This window comes from Pyrus communis, chromosome 2, assembly GCF_963583255.1.
Source record: "Pyrus communis chromosome 2, drPyrComm1.1, whole genome shotgun sequence".
Taxonomy (NCBI): domain Eukaryota; kingdom Viridiplantae; phylum Streptophyta; class Magnoliopsida; order Rosales; family Rosaceae; genus Pyrus; species Pyrus communis.
The window spans coordinates 30,855,781-30,871,939 of record NC_084804.1 but is presented as its reverse complement, the minus strand read 5'-3'; the positions used below and the strand labels follow the sequence as shown (position 1 = coordinate 30,871,939).

Sequence of the window (16,159 nt, the reverse complement as noted above, 5' to 3'; positions counted from 1 at the left end):
AACAAGAAAGTAAAGGGGGGTTTAGGTTTTACGAAAATTGAAATAACGAAACAAGTTAATAAACTAGACAGAATGTAAATATGAATGTGATGGAATTGAATGGATGAATGCTAGCTAAGGGGTTCATCTCCATACATGTTATACTTGCATAATAAAACGATTTCCAATTGCATTTCAATAAATCATTAATTCTCAACACTCCAAGTTAATTAGGTCCGCTTAAATTAACCGTCAAGTTTTCCTTAAGTTAATGAATTGGATGGGTTAGCGCAACGCAATTCACAACATTCTCCAAAAGTCCTTTACGTGAACAGCACAATAAAGATACAATCAAAGATCATTAAACATTATGAAAACTATAAGTGTTGACGAGGCATTCGTTACTATGATGAGCATGAAACTCGTGCCAAGAATTCATTTAACGCGATTGTTTATAAGCAACCTCCACTACTTGTGAATATAAGTTCATAACGATTAGGTGAAAATCACTTATATTCTAGCGTCATATTCATGCATGAAAATTAAGCGCGCATTCTTAATAAACATACATAAATAAGTTATCAATCAAACGGTTAAACAAATTGAATCACAACTTATGAAACGCAATTAGAATTAATCAAATCAAAATGCAAGCATAAACATATATTTCGAATCACCCCCTAGCTAAAGGGGGTTTAGTTTATTATAACTTTGAAATCAAAGAAATACCTAAACATTCCAACAACTCAAACTTGAATTGTATGAACGTTTAGGCACTCTTCTCTTCCATTCCTCATACGTACAAACAAAGAGAATTGAATTTAAACATTGAAATCAAAGAAACACCTAAACATTCCAACAACTCAAACTTGAATTGTATGAACGTTTAGGCACTCTTCTCTTCCTCGTTGTTGTAGCACAAGGTCTAAGGATAGTTTGATGGTGTGAATAGTTTGGGGAGTGGTGTTTGGATTAATAGGGAAATGGAAAAATGGTGTTTGGATTATAAGGGGAGAGATGGGAAGCTCACGGCTAGGGAAAGGAGAATGTGTTTGTAATGTGTTGTGTATGAAATGAGATCCCATGAATGAATGAATGCAAGGGTATTTATAGGAGTAGTGGAGGGAACATATGGCTATGTCATTTGTAGGTGAAGTAGGTGGATGTTGTAGGTGAAGTAGGTGGATGTTGTAGGTGGATGTTGAATGGATATGGAATAGCCAAGGGGTTCTTCTCCACACATGTTACACTTGCATACAATATTGATTCTCAGTTGGTCTTTCAATAAATCATTAATTCTCAATACCCCGGGTTAATTAGGTCCGCTTAAATTAACCGTCAAGTTCTCCTTAAGTTAATGAATTGGATGGGTTAGCGCAACGCAATTCACCACATTCTCCAAAAGTCCTTTACGTGAAAAGCACAATAAAGATACAATCAAAGATCATTAAGTATCATGAAAACTATAAGTGTTGACGAGGCATTCGTTACTATGAAAAGCATGAAACTAGTGCCAAGAATTCATTTAACGCGATTGTTTATAAGCAACCTCCACTACTTGTGAATATAAGTTCATAACGATTAGGTGAAATTCACTTATATTCTAGCGTCATATTTATGCATGAAAATTAAGCGCGCATTCTTAATAAACATTCATAAATAAGTTATCAATCAAACGGTTAAACAAATTGAATCCACAACTTATGAAATTCCAACGAAAGTTAATCAATTCATATTGCAAATATAAACATAGTTTCGAATCACCCCCTAGCTAAAGGGGGTTTAGTTCCTCATAACTTTGAAATCAAAGAAACACCTAAACATTCCAACAACTCAAACTTGAATTGTATGAACGTTTAGGCACTCTTCTCTTCCATTCCTCATACGTACAAAACAAAGAGAATTAAATTTAAACTTTGAAATCAAAGAAACACCTAAACATTCCAACAACTCACACTTGAATTGTATGAACGTTTAAGCCCTCTTATCTTCCTCGTTGTTGTAGCACAAGGTCTAAGGTGAGGTTTGGGGGATTATGGAAATGGATGAGGAGTGGTGTTTGGATTATAAGGGAATGGATGGGAAAATGGTGTTTGGATTACAAGGGAACTCACGGCAAAGAGAAGGAATGGAAGTGTTTGTGGTGTGTTGTGTATGAAATGAGATCCCATGAATGAATGAATGCAAGGGTATTTATAGGAGTAGTGGAGGGAACATATGGCTATGTCATTTGTAGGTGAAGTAGGTGGATGTTGTAGGTGAAGTAGGTGGATGTTGTAGGTGAAGTAGGTTAGGTGAAGTAGGTGGATGTTGTAGGTGAAGTAGGTGGATGTTGTAGGTGAAGAAGGTGGATGTTGTAGGTGAAGTACATGTGTTTAAATGGTTTAACTTTCCTACTTCAAGTCTTCAATTTCGTCCATCCTTTTGGCTCCAAGCATATGATATCCATTCCAATCTCTAATTTGCTCCAAAAGGCTCCAAAAGGCATCCTTTTGCATACTTTGCCCTTAGAACCTGAAAACACACAAAAGAAGCATAAAGAACTAAAATAACTAAAGAAACATAACGTAAATGTACGAGAACAAGCCATTTAAGTTGCATAAATATGCTCCTATCAGTAAGTTCCATCAATACTCTAATTTCTAAAAGCGTTAGTCTAATCTAGGCGTAATGTAGAAAAATATTTATTAAATATATAAATGGATACAAATAAATATATAATATTTAAAAGCAAAGATCCACCCACAGTTACTTATGATGTCACATTCGTTTGAGCTAGGAAACCCAGAGTCTCCAATAGTAATTGCACCTAAACCATAATATTGGGGCCCATTATAAAAATCTACTAAAATGATTAAATTTGAGAAAACAGAGTGCGAATTTGGAATCAGTGCGTCGAAGTACGCTAAGAAAGGTCTCGGACAATTTTCGAAAAAAAAGTCAGCGGTCAACCCTAAAAAGCCAACCAAGCCACCCCAATGATCAACTACGTTAAAACTTTGGAATTTCATTAAATGGATGTCAAAAATAGACTCGGGATGTTGAAATTAACCTAGGAGGGTTTCCGAGAAAATTTTGAAAAAGTCAACACAAGGAATATTCCAAAGAATATTTTGAGAATATTCCATTAGGAAATGGGCCGAATGGGATCCCGTGTTCGGATCTGGATCCGGGTCGCGGATCTCAGCTTTGGATTTTTTTTTTCTCTAGTCAGGTTAACTCGTTTGGGCTCATGGGTCTGCCAGACCCAAAGAAAAAAAAGGCCTGAACTGGGACGAGTTTAGCCAGGGAACTTCCCAAGCTCTGTTTAGCTCTGAATCTCAACTAAAACTAGCATATAATATATTGAATTGAAGCTCATAGAGAGAAGAAGAATTTTATACCAAAATAAAGTCAAGTTATGGTCCAGATTGGCTCAAAAATGGCTCGAAGTCGCCAAATCTCTCGCTGGAAAACTAGGGAAGTTTCCCTCAAGGCATTTCTACATCAAAACGTTGCCAAAACATCTCAAATTTACCCTAATCGTACACCAAAACAAGATTTAAGAAGTTTTTATGGGTTTCAAGGCTTACCTTCGTTGGGAACGGCGAGAAATCGTCGGAGATAGTCTTAAACAGTGGCGGTGCCTAGAGAGAGAAAAGAGAGAAAGTAACCATTCTAGGGCTAGGGTTTATGACGTAGGTGTTCAAGTGGTGTTGTGGTGGTGGTGAGGTTTGCCGGATCGTGTCGACGGCGTGATGGTGTTGTCGGTGATGCAGAGAAGATGGAGGACAGGAAAGTGGAGAGAGGAAGAGCAAGTATGAGAGATAGAGTGTTGAGAGTGATGAGGGAGTGGGAGAATGCACACTTAACAAGAGAGGAGTGAGGAGTTTGGTGTGGGTGTAGGCCTTTTAGGCCAGAAAATTATTAAAATAATTAAAATATCCCACCATAAAATATTAAAATAATCAAGGATCAAAATTCAAAAATACCAAATTACTAAAGTACCCTCAAGTTTGTATTTCCATAAAATCTTCGTCATAACTCCGAATTCAATTCCGCTTGCGCCTACGCATTCTTACCTTCGAGTACTGAAACAGGTTTTTACTTTAATGTTATCTATAGAGGTTTAAATTCCCAAACCGATTGCTCTTAAGAGTACTTCCAGTGTGTAAAGGCCCCCCTTGACAATAGGCAATTCAATCCCCTCAAGTAATTACTTTTAATGAACAGTAATTGCTTATTGCATCTCCATCCCTAAACTGAATAACCCAGACAATTCGTATTCAAATATTAGTATTTTTCATTTTATAAAATAATAAAAAATAATTTTATTTTTTTTTATTTTGGATAGGATTTTTAACTGATATCGTCACATCACGTATCATTATCCGGAAGTACAATTTTTGTGGATAGATATCGATAAAATTTTTATGAGGTTTATTTGGTGTGTTTTTGTAATTTTTTTTGGTGTGGTTATGTAATTTTATTTGGTGTGTTTATGTTTGAATAAAGATTGGAATGTGGTTGAACGTATTTGAAAATATGGAAATGTGGTGCAAGGTGGAATATAAGGGTAAGGTATTTATAGAAATTTTTTTTTATATTTTTTAAAAATATTTTGGATTTTTAATTAATTTTTAAATTTTTTTATTAACTTAATTAATCTGAATCGTTGGATTGCCAAAAATTTGAAATCTAACAGTCCAGGTTGTGACACGTGGCCTAACGGTAACATATCAGATTTTTTACTAATTTTTTTTTTTAAATTTTTAAAGCTAAAAAACGTGGACTGTTGATATGTAAATCAAACAGTCCAAATTTTGCCACGTCAACAATATTTGAGTGGGTTGCCACACAGGCCCCACCGTCTGAAATATTGTCAGAGACGCAACCTCCATGCACTTGTGTTGTCCACGTGCCTGATGCAATTTTTTATAACGTGGCTGGCGTCAGACATCATGCTGATGTTGACCTTGCATCACACCCCCCTCAGGAGCTCTGCCTTGGACTTTCTCTTGACCTTTCCCACAGGCTCCCACTCAGCCCAATTGCTTGAATGGGCTGGCGCCACTTTTGGAGGCAATTGGCTTGCAATTGTTGCCAATCCACAAGGCTATTGCCCATGGTGGACTTGCTCTAAGTTTTAACTAGACTAGTTCCAATGTTTTTCTATGCAATCACTTAACATTAATGCAAGCATAAATTAACGGTAGTGTCATGATCACTTCACAGTTGACATTGGTTCCTCAACGAGTGTCCCTTTTTCAAAACATTGAGTAGTTATTCAGAGCATTTTAAAAAGTTATAACCGATTCAGAATCATTCTAAAAATTGAATAGTTATAAACTATTTTAATTTACGTGAAGAGAACCTCAACTCTGGCGCAATGAGATGGACACTCTAGTATGGTTAACTTAACTTTTTCCAACAAAAGAAAAGGCTTAATAAGATATGTGGTCCTCGTGGTTATAAGATAGTTGGAATATAACTCTTGTTATAAATAAATTGGTATTTTAAATTTTTGTGATGAATATTGTTAGCAATTTTAGCCCAAAATTGAGATTTTTGTTTAGTGTCCGTTAAAACGTAGGATTAAAATACAAAAATTACATCACCCCCTTCCTTAGCTAAATAGATCTGTACTTCCCTTATTATTTTATGACGGCAACACCTGTCAGACTTCACCTTTACTTCTCTCAATACTCTCGATCTTCTTTCCTGTAACAAGTGATGCAATGAAACCCTATCTATCCATTTTTTTCTTTTCAATTTAACTGCTAATATTTTCTATGTACTTACTTAGGGCTCGTTTGGATGTGATTTTAAAATGGCTAAAAGCGCTTTTAGTGAAAATGTTTTTGGGTTCCAAAAATACTTTAAGTACTTTCTGCAAGAAGCACCATTTATATACTTTTTTCAGGAAGCATTTTAAATGCTTTTTTCAGGATTTACTTGCATTTTTACTAAGGATTAGTTTCGAAAATATTTTCACCAAAAATACTTTCAGTTATTTTAAAAGTACATTCAAACGAGCTTTTACATGACTACCCAAAAAATGACAAAGGGTGTGTGTGGGTCAGGTGCACACCCAATTCCACAGGGAGCTGGATTGTCTGCCCTTCCATTTCCATACTCTTTCCATGCCCTCCTGTTTGTGTGGTTACGGTTAAGCCACGTCAACATTTTATATTCCTATTACTTTTTATTTTATTATTTCTATAAAAAATTAATATAAAATATTAACGTGATTTAACACGAAAATATGAAAAAAGTATGAAAATGAAAGTCAGACAACCCACCCCCATTCCGCAGTGCGAACTGCGAAGTGCGCACCACGAGAGAGAGAGAAGCTAGAGAGAGAAGATCATAAATACACCTTCTGATTCCTATTTTATTTTTTGGACACATCTTCTGATTCTAGAGAGAGAAACCGCAGCGGCAGCAGGTTGAATCGATGCATACACGAACAAATATGTATGTAAATTTAGAGAGAGAAAAAGAAAAATAGAGAGGAGAGAGAGAAGAGCGAAGGGGAAACTATTTGTAGTGAGATAAAGTATTATGGGAAGCACCTTTCTCTCTCTACCAGCGAAACGTTCCCTATCGACTATGTCTTCTGACCCCAACCCCTACTTCGAAAACGGATCCTCCAAGCGCTCCAGGCCCCTTCCTCCTCCCCTCAGCGTTCCTCCCGCCCACGTCGCCTTCCGCATGCTCTGCCACGCCTCGCGCATCGGCGGCGTTATCGGAAAGTCAGGTGCCGTGATCAAGCAGCTCCAGAAAACCACCGGAGCCAAGATCCGAATTGAAGAACCCCAAGTCGAATCCCCCGACCGGGTCGTTGTGATCATCGCTCCGAGCACAATCCGGTCAAAGATTTGGCTCAAAACTCCAGCACTCGGCAATGTTAATAATGGTGGCGGCGGTGGTGTTGAAGAGGAGATTGATGTTTCCAAGGCGCAGGAGGCGCTTCTGAGAGTGTTCGAGAGGATTCTGGAAGTTGCGGCGGAGACCGGGGCGATTGCGGCGGGGGTTGGGGTGGTGTCGTGCCGGTTTTTGGCGGAGGCGGCCCAGGTCGGGTCAGTGATAGGAAAGGGGGGGAAGGTGGTAGAGAAGATTAGGAAAGAAACTGGTTGTAAAATTAGGGTTTTGAATGAGAAGTTACCCGCTTGTGCTGCTGCCACAGACGAGATGATCGAGGTAAGGTTGTCTTTGCTTTTCTGAAATGGGAATTGAGTTTTAGGTTTTGATTAGTCGAATTGTTTGTGAGTGAGTGAGTCCTGCGTTGTCTTGTTATTCGTTTATTTGTGTATGATTAGTGAGTTTGTCCCATTTAGCTGATGTGAATTCAGTAAATTCTGTTTAGGGTTATGTGAAAATCAAAACTTGTTCGTGCACTCGGTGTATGTTTACGTGACTTAACTTATTTAGTAGTTTAGGAAGGTGTAGTGTAGTTTTGCTTGATTTCTTTCCCAATAGGACCAAAACTTTGAGTAGGATGGTATGTATGCGGGCTGTATTTATACTGAATTACAAAAGTTATTTGCAGGCTTTTAAGTTTTTTTGCATGTTTTCAGTAACATATGAGAAATTTTACTTTATATAACAATAGAAAGGAATTGTATCCAGGCTAATTGTTTTGAGGTAGGACTTGATATACCAAGAAGACGACAAATAGAATACTGACTATGCTGAATATTTGCATGCGAACATTTGGTAGAATACTCTGTTTTGTTGTCCAAAATGATTGGAACAACTTTTGATTTTTCAGGTAATGTAATTTCTGGAAATAAAAGTTTTCATTTGGAGATCCTGATGAGAACCACATCCATATTGGCACACAAATATAGAAGCAGTTTGGAGTTAGTGGTGCCACTGGTACTTCAGGACCATGGATATTGACAATTATACTGCTAATTTGGAACCAATATGATATGAATCATATGATCACCTTTTTTCCGCTGTTTTTATCACATAGAAAGGTATAAAACATGTAAGGTTCTACATGTATTGGTGATGAGGGAGGTGGATATGTGTATGATTACTTTTAGAAGGTTCTAAAGCTTATCATGTTGAAAACTGTAGGGTGTTATAGGTTCTTACAATATCTGTGAGTTGCTGATACAAAGGCTGGCAGATTTAGATCCGCTAAGTTGGGTTAGATGGGCGTGTGCCATTTGCATACTTAATTTTGACCTCAACCATAGCCGGTTGACTGGATTGAATTAGGTACCAAATAGGTACCAAAGAGAAAGATAGGGAGAGAGAAGAGAGAGAGAGAGAGAGAGAGAGAGAGAGAGAGAGAGAGTGCGAGCGAAGGGGAAACTATTTGCATTGAGAGAAAGTATTATGGGAAGCACCTTTCTCTCCCGACCGGCAAAACATTCCCCATCGACAATGTCTTCGAATCCCAACCCCAACTTCGAAAACGGATCCTCCAAGTGCTCCAGGCCCCCTCCTCCTCCCCTCAGCATTCCTCCCACCCCCGTCGCCTTCCGCATGCTCTACCACGCCTCGTGCAGCAGTGTCGTCATTGGAAAGTCAGGTACCCTGATCAAGCAGCTCCACTAAACCACCGGAGCCAAGATCTGAATCGAAGAGTCCCAAGTCGAATTCCCCGACCGGGTCGTTGTGGTCATCGCTCTGAGCACAATCCAGTCAAAGATTTGGGTCAAAACTCCAGCTCTCAGCAATGTTAATAATGGTGGCGGTGGTGGTGGTGTTGAAGAGGAGATTGATGCTTCCAAGGTACAGGAAGCTTCTGAGAGTGTTCGATAGGATTCTGGAAGTTGAGGTGGAGACTGGGGCGATTGCGGTGGGGGTTAGGGTGCTGTCGTGCCGCTGTTTTTGGTGGAGGCGGCACAGGTCGGGTCAGTGATAGAGAAGGGGGAGGGGGGTAAGGTGGTAGAGAAGATTAGGAAAGAAACTGGTAAAATTACGGTTTTGAATGAGGAGTTACCCGCACTGCTGCCACAGACGAGATAATTGAGGTAAGGTTGTTTCTTTGCCTTTCTGAAATGGGAATTGAGTTTTAGGTTTTGATTAGTCGGATTGTTTATGAGTAGTGACTCCTGCATTGTCTTGTTATTGATATTTGTATATGATGTAGTTAGTTTGTCTCATTTAGCTGATGTGAACTTAGTAAATTCTGTTTAGGGTTATGTGAAAATCGAAACTTGTTGGCGCACTCCATGTATGTTTGTGTGACTCAACTTATTTAGTAGTCTAGAAGGTCCTGTGTAGTTTTGCTTGATTTCGTTGTCAATAGGAACCAAAACTTTGAGTAGGATGGTATGTATGGGAGGCTGTAGTTATGCTGAATTACAAAAGTTATTTGCGGGCTTTTAAATTTTTTCACATGTTTTCAGTAACATATGAGAAATTTTACTTTATATAACAATAGAAAGGAATTGTATCCAGGCTAACTGTTTTGAGGTAGGACTTGGTATACCAAGAAGACAACAAATAGAATACTGACTAAGCTTAACATTTACAGGCAAACATTTGGTCGAATACTGTGTTTTGTTGTCCAGAGTGATAGGAACAACGTTATTTTTTAGGTAATGTAATTTCTGGAAATTAAAGTTTAGTTTGGAGATCCTAATGAGAACCACATCCATATTGGCAGAAAAAATATAGGAGTATAGAAGCAGTTTTGGAGTAAGTGGTGCTACTGGCACTTCAGGACCGTGGATACTGACAAATGTGATATGATCACCTTTCTTCTGCTGATTTTATCATGTAGAATGGTCTAACACATGCAAGGTTCTACATATATTGGTGATGAGGGCGGTGGATACATGTATGATTAGTTCAGAAGGTTCTAAAGTTTATCATGTCTGCTCATAATTAGGATTTTAATGGCTGTTAATAAAAAATAATAAAAACTATAGGGTGTTATAAATGCTAACAATATCTGTGAGTTACTGATACAAAGGCTGGCAGTTGTAGATCTGCTAAGTTAGGTACCAAATAGGTGGAATGAACTTGGTAGCTGTTAAAGGCCATCATTTTTTCAGGATCTTCTTACGTATGTATCCTTTATGTAGCTAAACTTCTGACTTCACTTGCCTTTCAGATTTGTTGTAAAAGAAAATAGAAACAAAGTATTCCTTCGTTTGTGTTATATTAATGCTTCTAGTTCTTAATTGTCTGATTGCCTCCTCTTTATTGTTTTTTGGTAATTAAAAAGAACAACATTATATTTTTTCTCCCCTGGAAATTGTGTCAATGGTGTGGCAGATAGAAGGGGATATTTTGGCTGTAAAGAAAGCACTTGTTGCTGTCTCTGGCTGTCTCCAAGATTGTCCACCAGTTGACAAGACAAGGATGACTGGAAGCAGGCCTGAGGCAGTTCCTCGTGAGACTCTACCTGATCTGCGTTTAGATCAACTTTCACAGAGGAACTCAATGCTTAATTTGCCAATCAGCTCCATGAGTTATGCTACAGGAGTTCGTCCATCCTCAATAGAGGCTAAAAGGATCCCCACACTTGAGACAAAACAACAGGAAGTTTCTTTCAGGATTCTTTGTGCCAATGATAGGATTGGGGGTGTAATTGGAAGGGGGGGTTCCATTGTCAGGGTTCTTGAAAATGAAACAGGTGCTTCAATAAGTATTGCAGCATCTGTGGCTGAGTGTGATGAACGATTAATTACTGTTTCTGCATCTGAGGTTTGTCATTCTGTTATTTTTCGTTTTCTTTTTTGTTCTTTTCTTATATCTATATCTGTTAAAGCAGGCATATTTTTCTTATATCTATATCTGCTTCATATTCTATAGAATCCTGAATCAAGGTACTCGCCAGCACAAAAGGCTGCTGTTCTTGTCTTCTCAAGGTCTGTAGAGGCAGGCATAGAAAAGGGGCGAGACTCAAGCTCAAATAAAGGTTCACCCCTTACTGCACGGCTTGTAGTTCCATCAAACCAAGTTGGTTGTTTGCTGGGAAAAGGGGGTGCAATAGTTTCAGAGATCCGGAAGCAAACTGGTACTGGTATACGAATAATAGGGGGTGACCAGGTCCCGAAATGTGCCTTAGAGAATGATGAAGTTGTACAGGTGTGGTATTATCACATTCTTTAAGGAAAGTGTAATAATTAGATTTCATTTCGTTCCATTGGTGAAATTCATTATATTTGGCGATCTAAAGTTGACGATATGAACTTGCAATTTTCTCATATATTTAATTACATTTGTTTCCCAGATTTCAGGAGATTTTTCAAACGTGCAAGATGCTTTGTACAATATTACTGGTAGATTACGAGATAACCTTTTCTCCAGCACAGTAAGTAATTTTGGAAGAAGGAGCAGTTCATCCATGCTAAGCTCAACCGATACAAGTCCTTATGGAAGACCTAGGGATCCAGCTCTTATTGGATTTCAGCCATCGTCATCAGTTGGTGTTCCTCATGGTCTCAGCCATCATACAACACTAATTCAAAGTATGGATCATCTTGGTCTTTCCCATAGCTTACATCATCCTTCCCCACCAATACCATGGGCATCACAGGTAAGTCTATCTCACATGCTCTCAGCTGTAATTTTTGTATGTTTATTTTAGTTGATTTATGCATTGTATTGCAGATGGCAGCTTTCACAGATGTTGGAAGGGGTTTGACTTCTCTAAAAAGTGGCACGGAAATTGGCAGGTTAGAAAATAATGAGATTGGGCTAAACCGCTAAGCTATAAAGGGGTCTGAAAATGAAAAATGGATGTTGTCTTGAAGCATGAATAAATAGCTTCAGATCACAAGATCTGAGCCGGTTAGAAACTTGTTAGATAGGAGGTCATCTCGGTGTGATTTTCCTGGCTTGAGCCACCATTTTAGTGAGCTGCGTCTGAATTTATGGATATGAAGTGAAATTAAAAATTGAATAATATATTGGGACTAAGGTCCGCTAGTAGTCAAATCAGACATTGTGGTTAGTAATTTTTTACTGATTACACTCTTTGCTCTTGAAGTTAACATCAACTAATGATATTCTTCATTAAAAACATTTATATCTAGGTTCATATTTCACCTCTTTCTAGGAACTTGACTACTCAGGTTAGTTGATTGCCATGCACAGCCATTATTTCATAATTAATCGAAGTACCCTTGAATATCACCTAAAAGTAATCATAGGCTAGTTACCCCTCGTATAATATAGGAAAACTAATGAAAAGGGCTTGAAAACCTTGAGTTTTAATCAAAAGGACAAAAGGGTGTTGTAAGCGAATAGTACCAGGAGTGACTTTTCAGAGTAAAAATGTCATTTTCGTTAAAAGTGAACAGTACCATGAGAGTTTCGTTAAAATTCTCTATTATTATTCCATATCCCACCTCAATGTCACTTAATTGAAAAACCCACCATATTCGGTTTCAAATGGATACTGAAAATTCGTGCAGTTAGGTACTTAAAGTTACTAATGGAATGTGCTTATCATTTTTTGTTTGTTGCTTTAAATTTTCGTTTCTTGAACTATGTCCTTGTGTATTAGCAGCGGGAGCAAATCTGCTATTGTGACAAATACAACTGTAGAGATCGTAGTTCCTGAAAATGTTATTGGCTCTGTGTATGGGGAGCATGGTACCAATTTGGCTCGTCTAAGACAGGTATATGTCATAATTTTTAGTAGTTTGCTTCTTTGATTTTATTTTAAGGAAACTGCTCTTCACGTGTGGCTAGGAAGCACCCCGGTCTTTATCAAGTTTCTTGCTTGCTGGATATGAAACCTCAAATGACCATTTTGGCTTTATTAAATTTGAGGGATTCCCATGTCTTTAAATTTCTAGTTGGTATTACTCCTGATAAGGAATTGCACAAAATTTCAGAAGAGTACATTTAAGTGGCTGGGAAGAATACAGTTACTTCCCCGGACGATAGTTGTGATGAGCTGAACACGCTGTCGTGAACTTTGAGGATATCACATATGCATAGTGTTACAGATTGTTTATACATCAACCTGAACTTATCCTCTTTCATTTTCTCCTTTTTCTCTCCTTCAATCAGATTTCTGGTGCCAAGGTCATAGTGCATGAGCCCCGTCCTGGAACAACTGACAGGATAATTGTCATATCTGGGACACCTGATGAAACCCAGGCAGCACAAAGCCTTCTACATGCATTCATTCTTACTGGACCGTCACGCAACTAGTTGGTTTTGCGACATGTTTGAAGGAGAAGACTCCAGTGGCTTGGTAATCAATCGGCCTTTGATTTTGTCAAATATTGTACACTAGGGTAGGAAGATTCAGCCTTGAGGGTTTCTTTTTAATGCCAGTCCCGAGCTAAGCAAAAGTAAACTTTTCTCTTTCGGCTTACCAATATGTTTCGGAGGTTGTTAATCATTCTGCCATATTGATGTATTCTTGAGAAACGAAGAGGAAGGAATTTGATACGAGAGCGTTTGCTTAGTTAACTCAGTCTTTTAATAAATTAATCTTTTTTGCTCAATTACCTCTGTTTATTGTAATGTGACAGTTGAGGAAGAGGAAAACAGTGTGTTTCAATTATTCTCTCAAGGTTAACAAGGTGATGCGTGATGTGTGTATAAATTAAAATGACAAGTGGGATTAAGTGTTAATTTGTGGTATTTTGTTTGGTTAAGGGGCGGGATAAACATATATGAGTTAAGTCAGTTGTTTAGGACAATACTCGTACGGTTGCACTTGAGTTCAAGTTCGCATTCTCGTAAACTAGTGTAGATTACAATATCGCCTAGCCATATGACGATGAATTTGACGCTGATGATTATGATGATAATGAAGAGTATGATCATGGGCAGCATCATATGGATAAGAACTTAGGAACAAGAATGTTAGGTAATACTGGAAATGGACCTGAGATTAAGCGAAATAAACACTTTCAACTGGCAAACATGGGTCTCTCAAAAGTATTTTAGTCTCTTTCACACAAAGACAGTACATGATATATGGACTATAACATGACATGAAATTGATACAGGTGCATCGTACTTCCCTAACTTGTCCCGACTGCAGCAGTTGCCTCCGCCGCTGCTGCCGGTTTTGGTTTGAGTACGATCTCCACGTTGTCGTGGACACCCTGCAGCAGTAGCTCACCATCGTATGTGAGAAATTTCCGCCTCTTTGCCGCTCTTAGCGTCCCAACCAACGCTTCAAATATGTTTGCACATCTATCATCATTAAATAGCACACCAAATGTGACCTACACCGATAAATCAAAGTTCATAGATTGTAGGAAACACAAAGATGATTTACGTAAGTATTGAAGCTTAAGGTATCACAAGAGTAAAATGTTCGTTCAAAATAGTTAAAAATCTTCTTGGTGTGTGCGTGTGCGTCAAAGATGTGCAGAAGACTAGAAATTAAACCGACATACCCCAAACAGCGGAGTTGATAACAGAAACCTGAAGAAATCTGAAATTCTGAATGAGCTGAATCGACACATGATGACTTTACAACATATCAAACACCAAATAATTCAATCACCATGAAAATGCATCAGCTATAACTACTTCCTTCAATCTGGACGAGGTCTGTTTCTTTCTCTATTTGTCCCTCTCAAGTGATAAATGCAATAAAAATTACAATTTTCCGACGGGGGATGCAGAAGGAAGAGAACATATGCTCATCTGCTACGGTTTTTCTACTTGTAGCAGAAAATACATAACCTAGTTTTCACATACCAACATTCTTATAGGCTTACAGGCTTTTAGCAGAGAAAATGACCACATTTTTATAGGGGGGAAAATGCCACCTTCAACTGACAAAGATCAAATACATCTACAAACTTGAAACAAAAGAAGCAAACATCTTGAGACGAGTCACAAAGAATATGTTAACCGGTAATGCGTAGATACGCAGAGAAATCTTATCAAAGCCAAAAAACAATGAGGTCAAGCACAATCTGATGAGCAACAGTAGTGAATTTTCGATACCTGCACGAAATAAACACCAATCGATTCGAGTCTTGTTTTGCAATTGTAGTGAGTTTTGATGAATGATCAAATACACAGCCTAGATCAATCATGCGATCAGAAACTTGTAAACAAGTAGAAAAATACAGATCCACCATTGACATGGCCCAACAATTTTAGATCCAAACAGTAACTTGTATTTCTCAATCTGGGTCGAATTGTAGAGCAGCATTACAATTATAATTACTGGATATACACACTAAGAAAAAGCAAGAGGAGAGATTTAATTAACCTTGTAAGAACCATCGTCTTGGAGCTTGCCAAGCCTTTGGATTTCTTCTCTGAGACGCTCGACCTCTTCTTCTACATTCATGGCTGATGATTTGATGGATTCGCTTCTGCACTCCTCCTTCTGCGTTGGGTGTGGAAAAAGCAAAAACCTTTCCAACAACACAGAGAAACGTCAAGTCAAGTGACAAGACCGGATCGCAACCCACCAATTGTTTAATCTCCATTTTCGGATAACGTAGCAAATTTTGGGTACATTTCCATTTTTCTTTGGTGCCTCCATATTTCCAAAATAAAAAATACAACTTAGGCTAATGGCAAAAAATCACCATTATTTAGCTGCTTATACACTCACTGTGCAAATATTATTCGTTGTTTTCGAGTGATTTATTTAAGAAAAAATTGCTTAAAAGGGACAATGTTTGGGCTACATTTCATGTAGGGACAACATATTTTCAAAATACCAAAATTATTGTAGTTATATTATTATTTTGCTAAACTGACGATCATACTTTGTTTGAGCGCTTTGTTATAATTGAATGATTGTCATACATTTAACTAGAGATTAATCAGGGTACCTCTGAGTTCTCAGTACTTATGCGCTCAGTCCTTGTGGCCTTAAATCTATATTGTGAGTAGGCATCATTCTGAAACATGTTGAGTTTTATGTGCAAAGCTTTATGTCTATTTTTTATAATGGTTATTCGACTATTTAACTAAGCCCGAACTCCAATTTGGTATCACAACACTAGTTTAGAATTTTAATAGCAATATCATTTGTGGAGCCTAAATAATTCTAAAAATCCTATAGGCGAGATGTGGATTTTCGCTCAAGAAAAATAAGATTGGCCTCATTAAATGCTCAAGCTTATCAAATACTTCCACGCGCAGCTCAGCACCATTGAAGGTTAAAGCAGCTGAATACGACTGCTCATAACTCTCATGCTCATGGCAAAGAAAAGTCAAGGGCATTAAAGATCGGGATTAGTTACCAATTCCTATATTCCTATCTATAATACATTTCTAATTG

The 16,159-nt window shown here is 38.0% G+C and overlaps 2 protein-coding genes across 3 annotated transcripts; one reads left to right on the top strand and one right to left on the bottom strand.

Annotated features, from left to right (window-relative positions):
• The first annotated feature begins 6,291 nt into the window (after window positions 1–6,291).
• On the top strand, window positions 6,292–13,453 carry LOC137724451 (KH domain-containing protein HEN4-like). Of its 2 annotated transcripts, none has more exons than XM_068463192.1 (7): window positions 6,292–7,161; window positions 10,204–10,635; window positions 10,744–11,019; window positions 11,165–11,470; window positions 11,545–11,609; window positions 12,446–12,557; window positions 12,955–13,453. In XM_068463192.1, the coding sequence occupies exons 1-7, from the start codon at window positions 6,523–6,525 to the stop codon at window positions 13,096–13,098; spliced, it is 1,974 nt and encodes a 657-aa protein (XP_068319293.1). In that variant the 5' UTR covers window positions 6,292–6,522; the 3' UTR covers window positions 13,099–13,453. The 2 variants fall into 2 exon arrangements, with proteins under 2 accessions (XP_068319293.1, XP_068319292.1); XM_068463191.1 differs by having other exon boundaries at window positions 6,293–7,161; window positions 12,443–12,557.
• A 336-nt stretch (window positions 13,454–13,789) lies between these two features.
• On the bottom strand, window positions 13,790–15,441 carry LOC137724452 (costars family protein-like). The gene is made up of 2 exons (XM_068463193.1): window positions 15,134–15,441; window positions 13,790–14,129 (listed from the first exon to the last, which is right to left on the bottom strand). The coding sequence occupies exons 1-2, from the start codon at window positions 15,212–15,214 to the stop codon at window positions 13,923–13,925; spliced, it is 288 nt and encodes a 95-aa protein (XP_068319294.1). The 5' UTR covers window positions 15,215–15,441; the 3' UTR covers window positions 13,790–13,922.
• Between the last annotated feature and the right edge of the window lie 718 nt (window positions 15,442–16,159).

Bases quoted from the DNA above. Each gene is read 5' to 3' on its own strand.
- LOC137724452 (XM_068463193.1), bottom strand. From the start codon at position 15,214: ATGAATGTAGAAGAAGAGGTCGAGCGTCTCAGAGAAGAAATCCAAAGG. The intron at 14,130-15,133 runs GTTAATTAAATC...TTATCGGTGTAG, and splicing joins AAGACGATGGTTCTTACAAG to GTCACATTTGGTGTGCTATT.
- LOC137724451 (XM_068463191.1), top strand. From the start codon at position 6,523: ATGGGAAGCACCTTTCTCTCTCTACCAGCGAAACGTTCCCTATCGACT. The intron at 11,471-11,544 runs GTAAGTCTATCT...ATTGTATTGCAG, and splicing joins CAATACCATGGGCATCACAG to ATGGCAGCTTTCACAGATGT. The intron at 11,610-12,442 runs GTTAGAAAATAA...CTTGTGTATTAG, and splicing joins AGTGGCACGGAAATTGGCAG to CAGCGGGAGCAAATCTGCTA.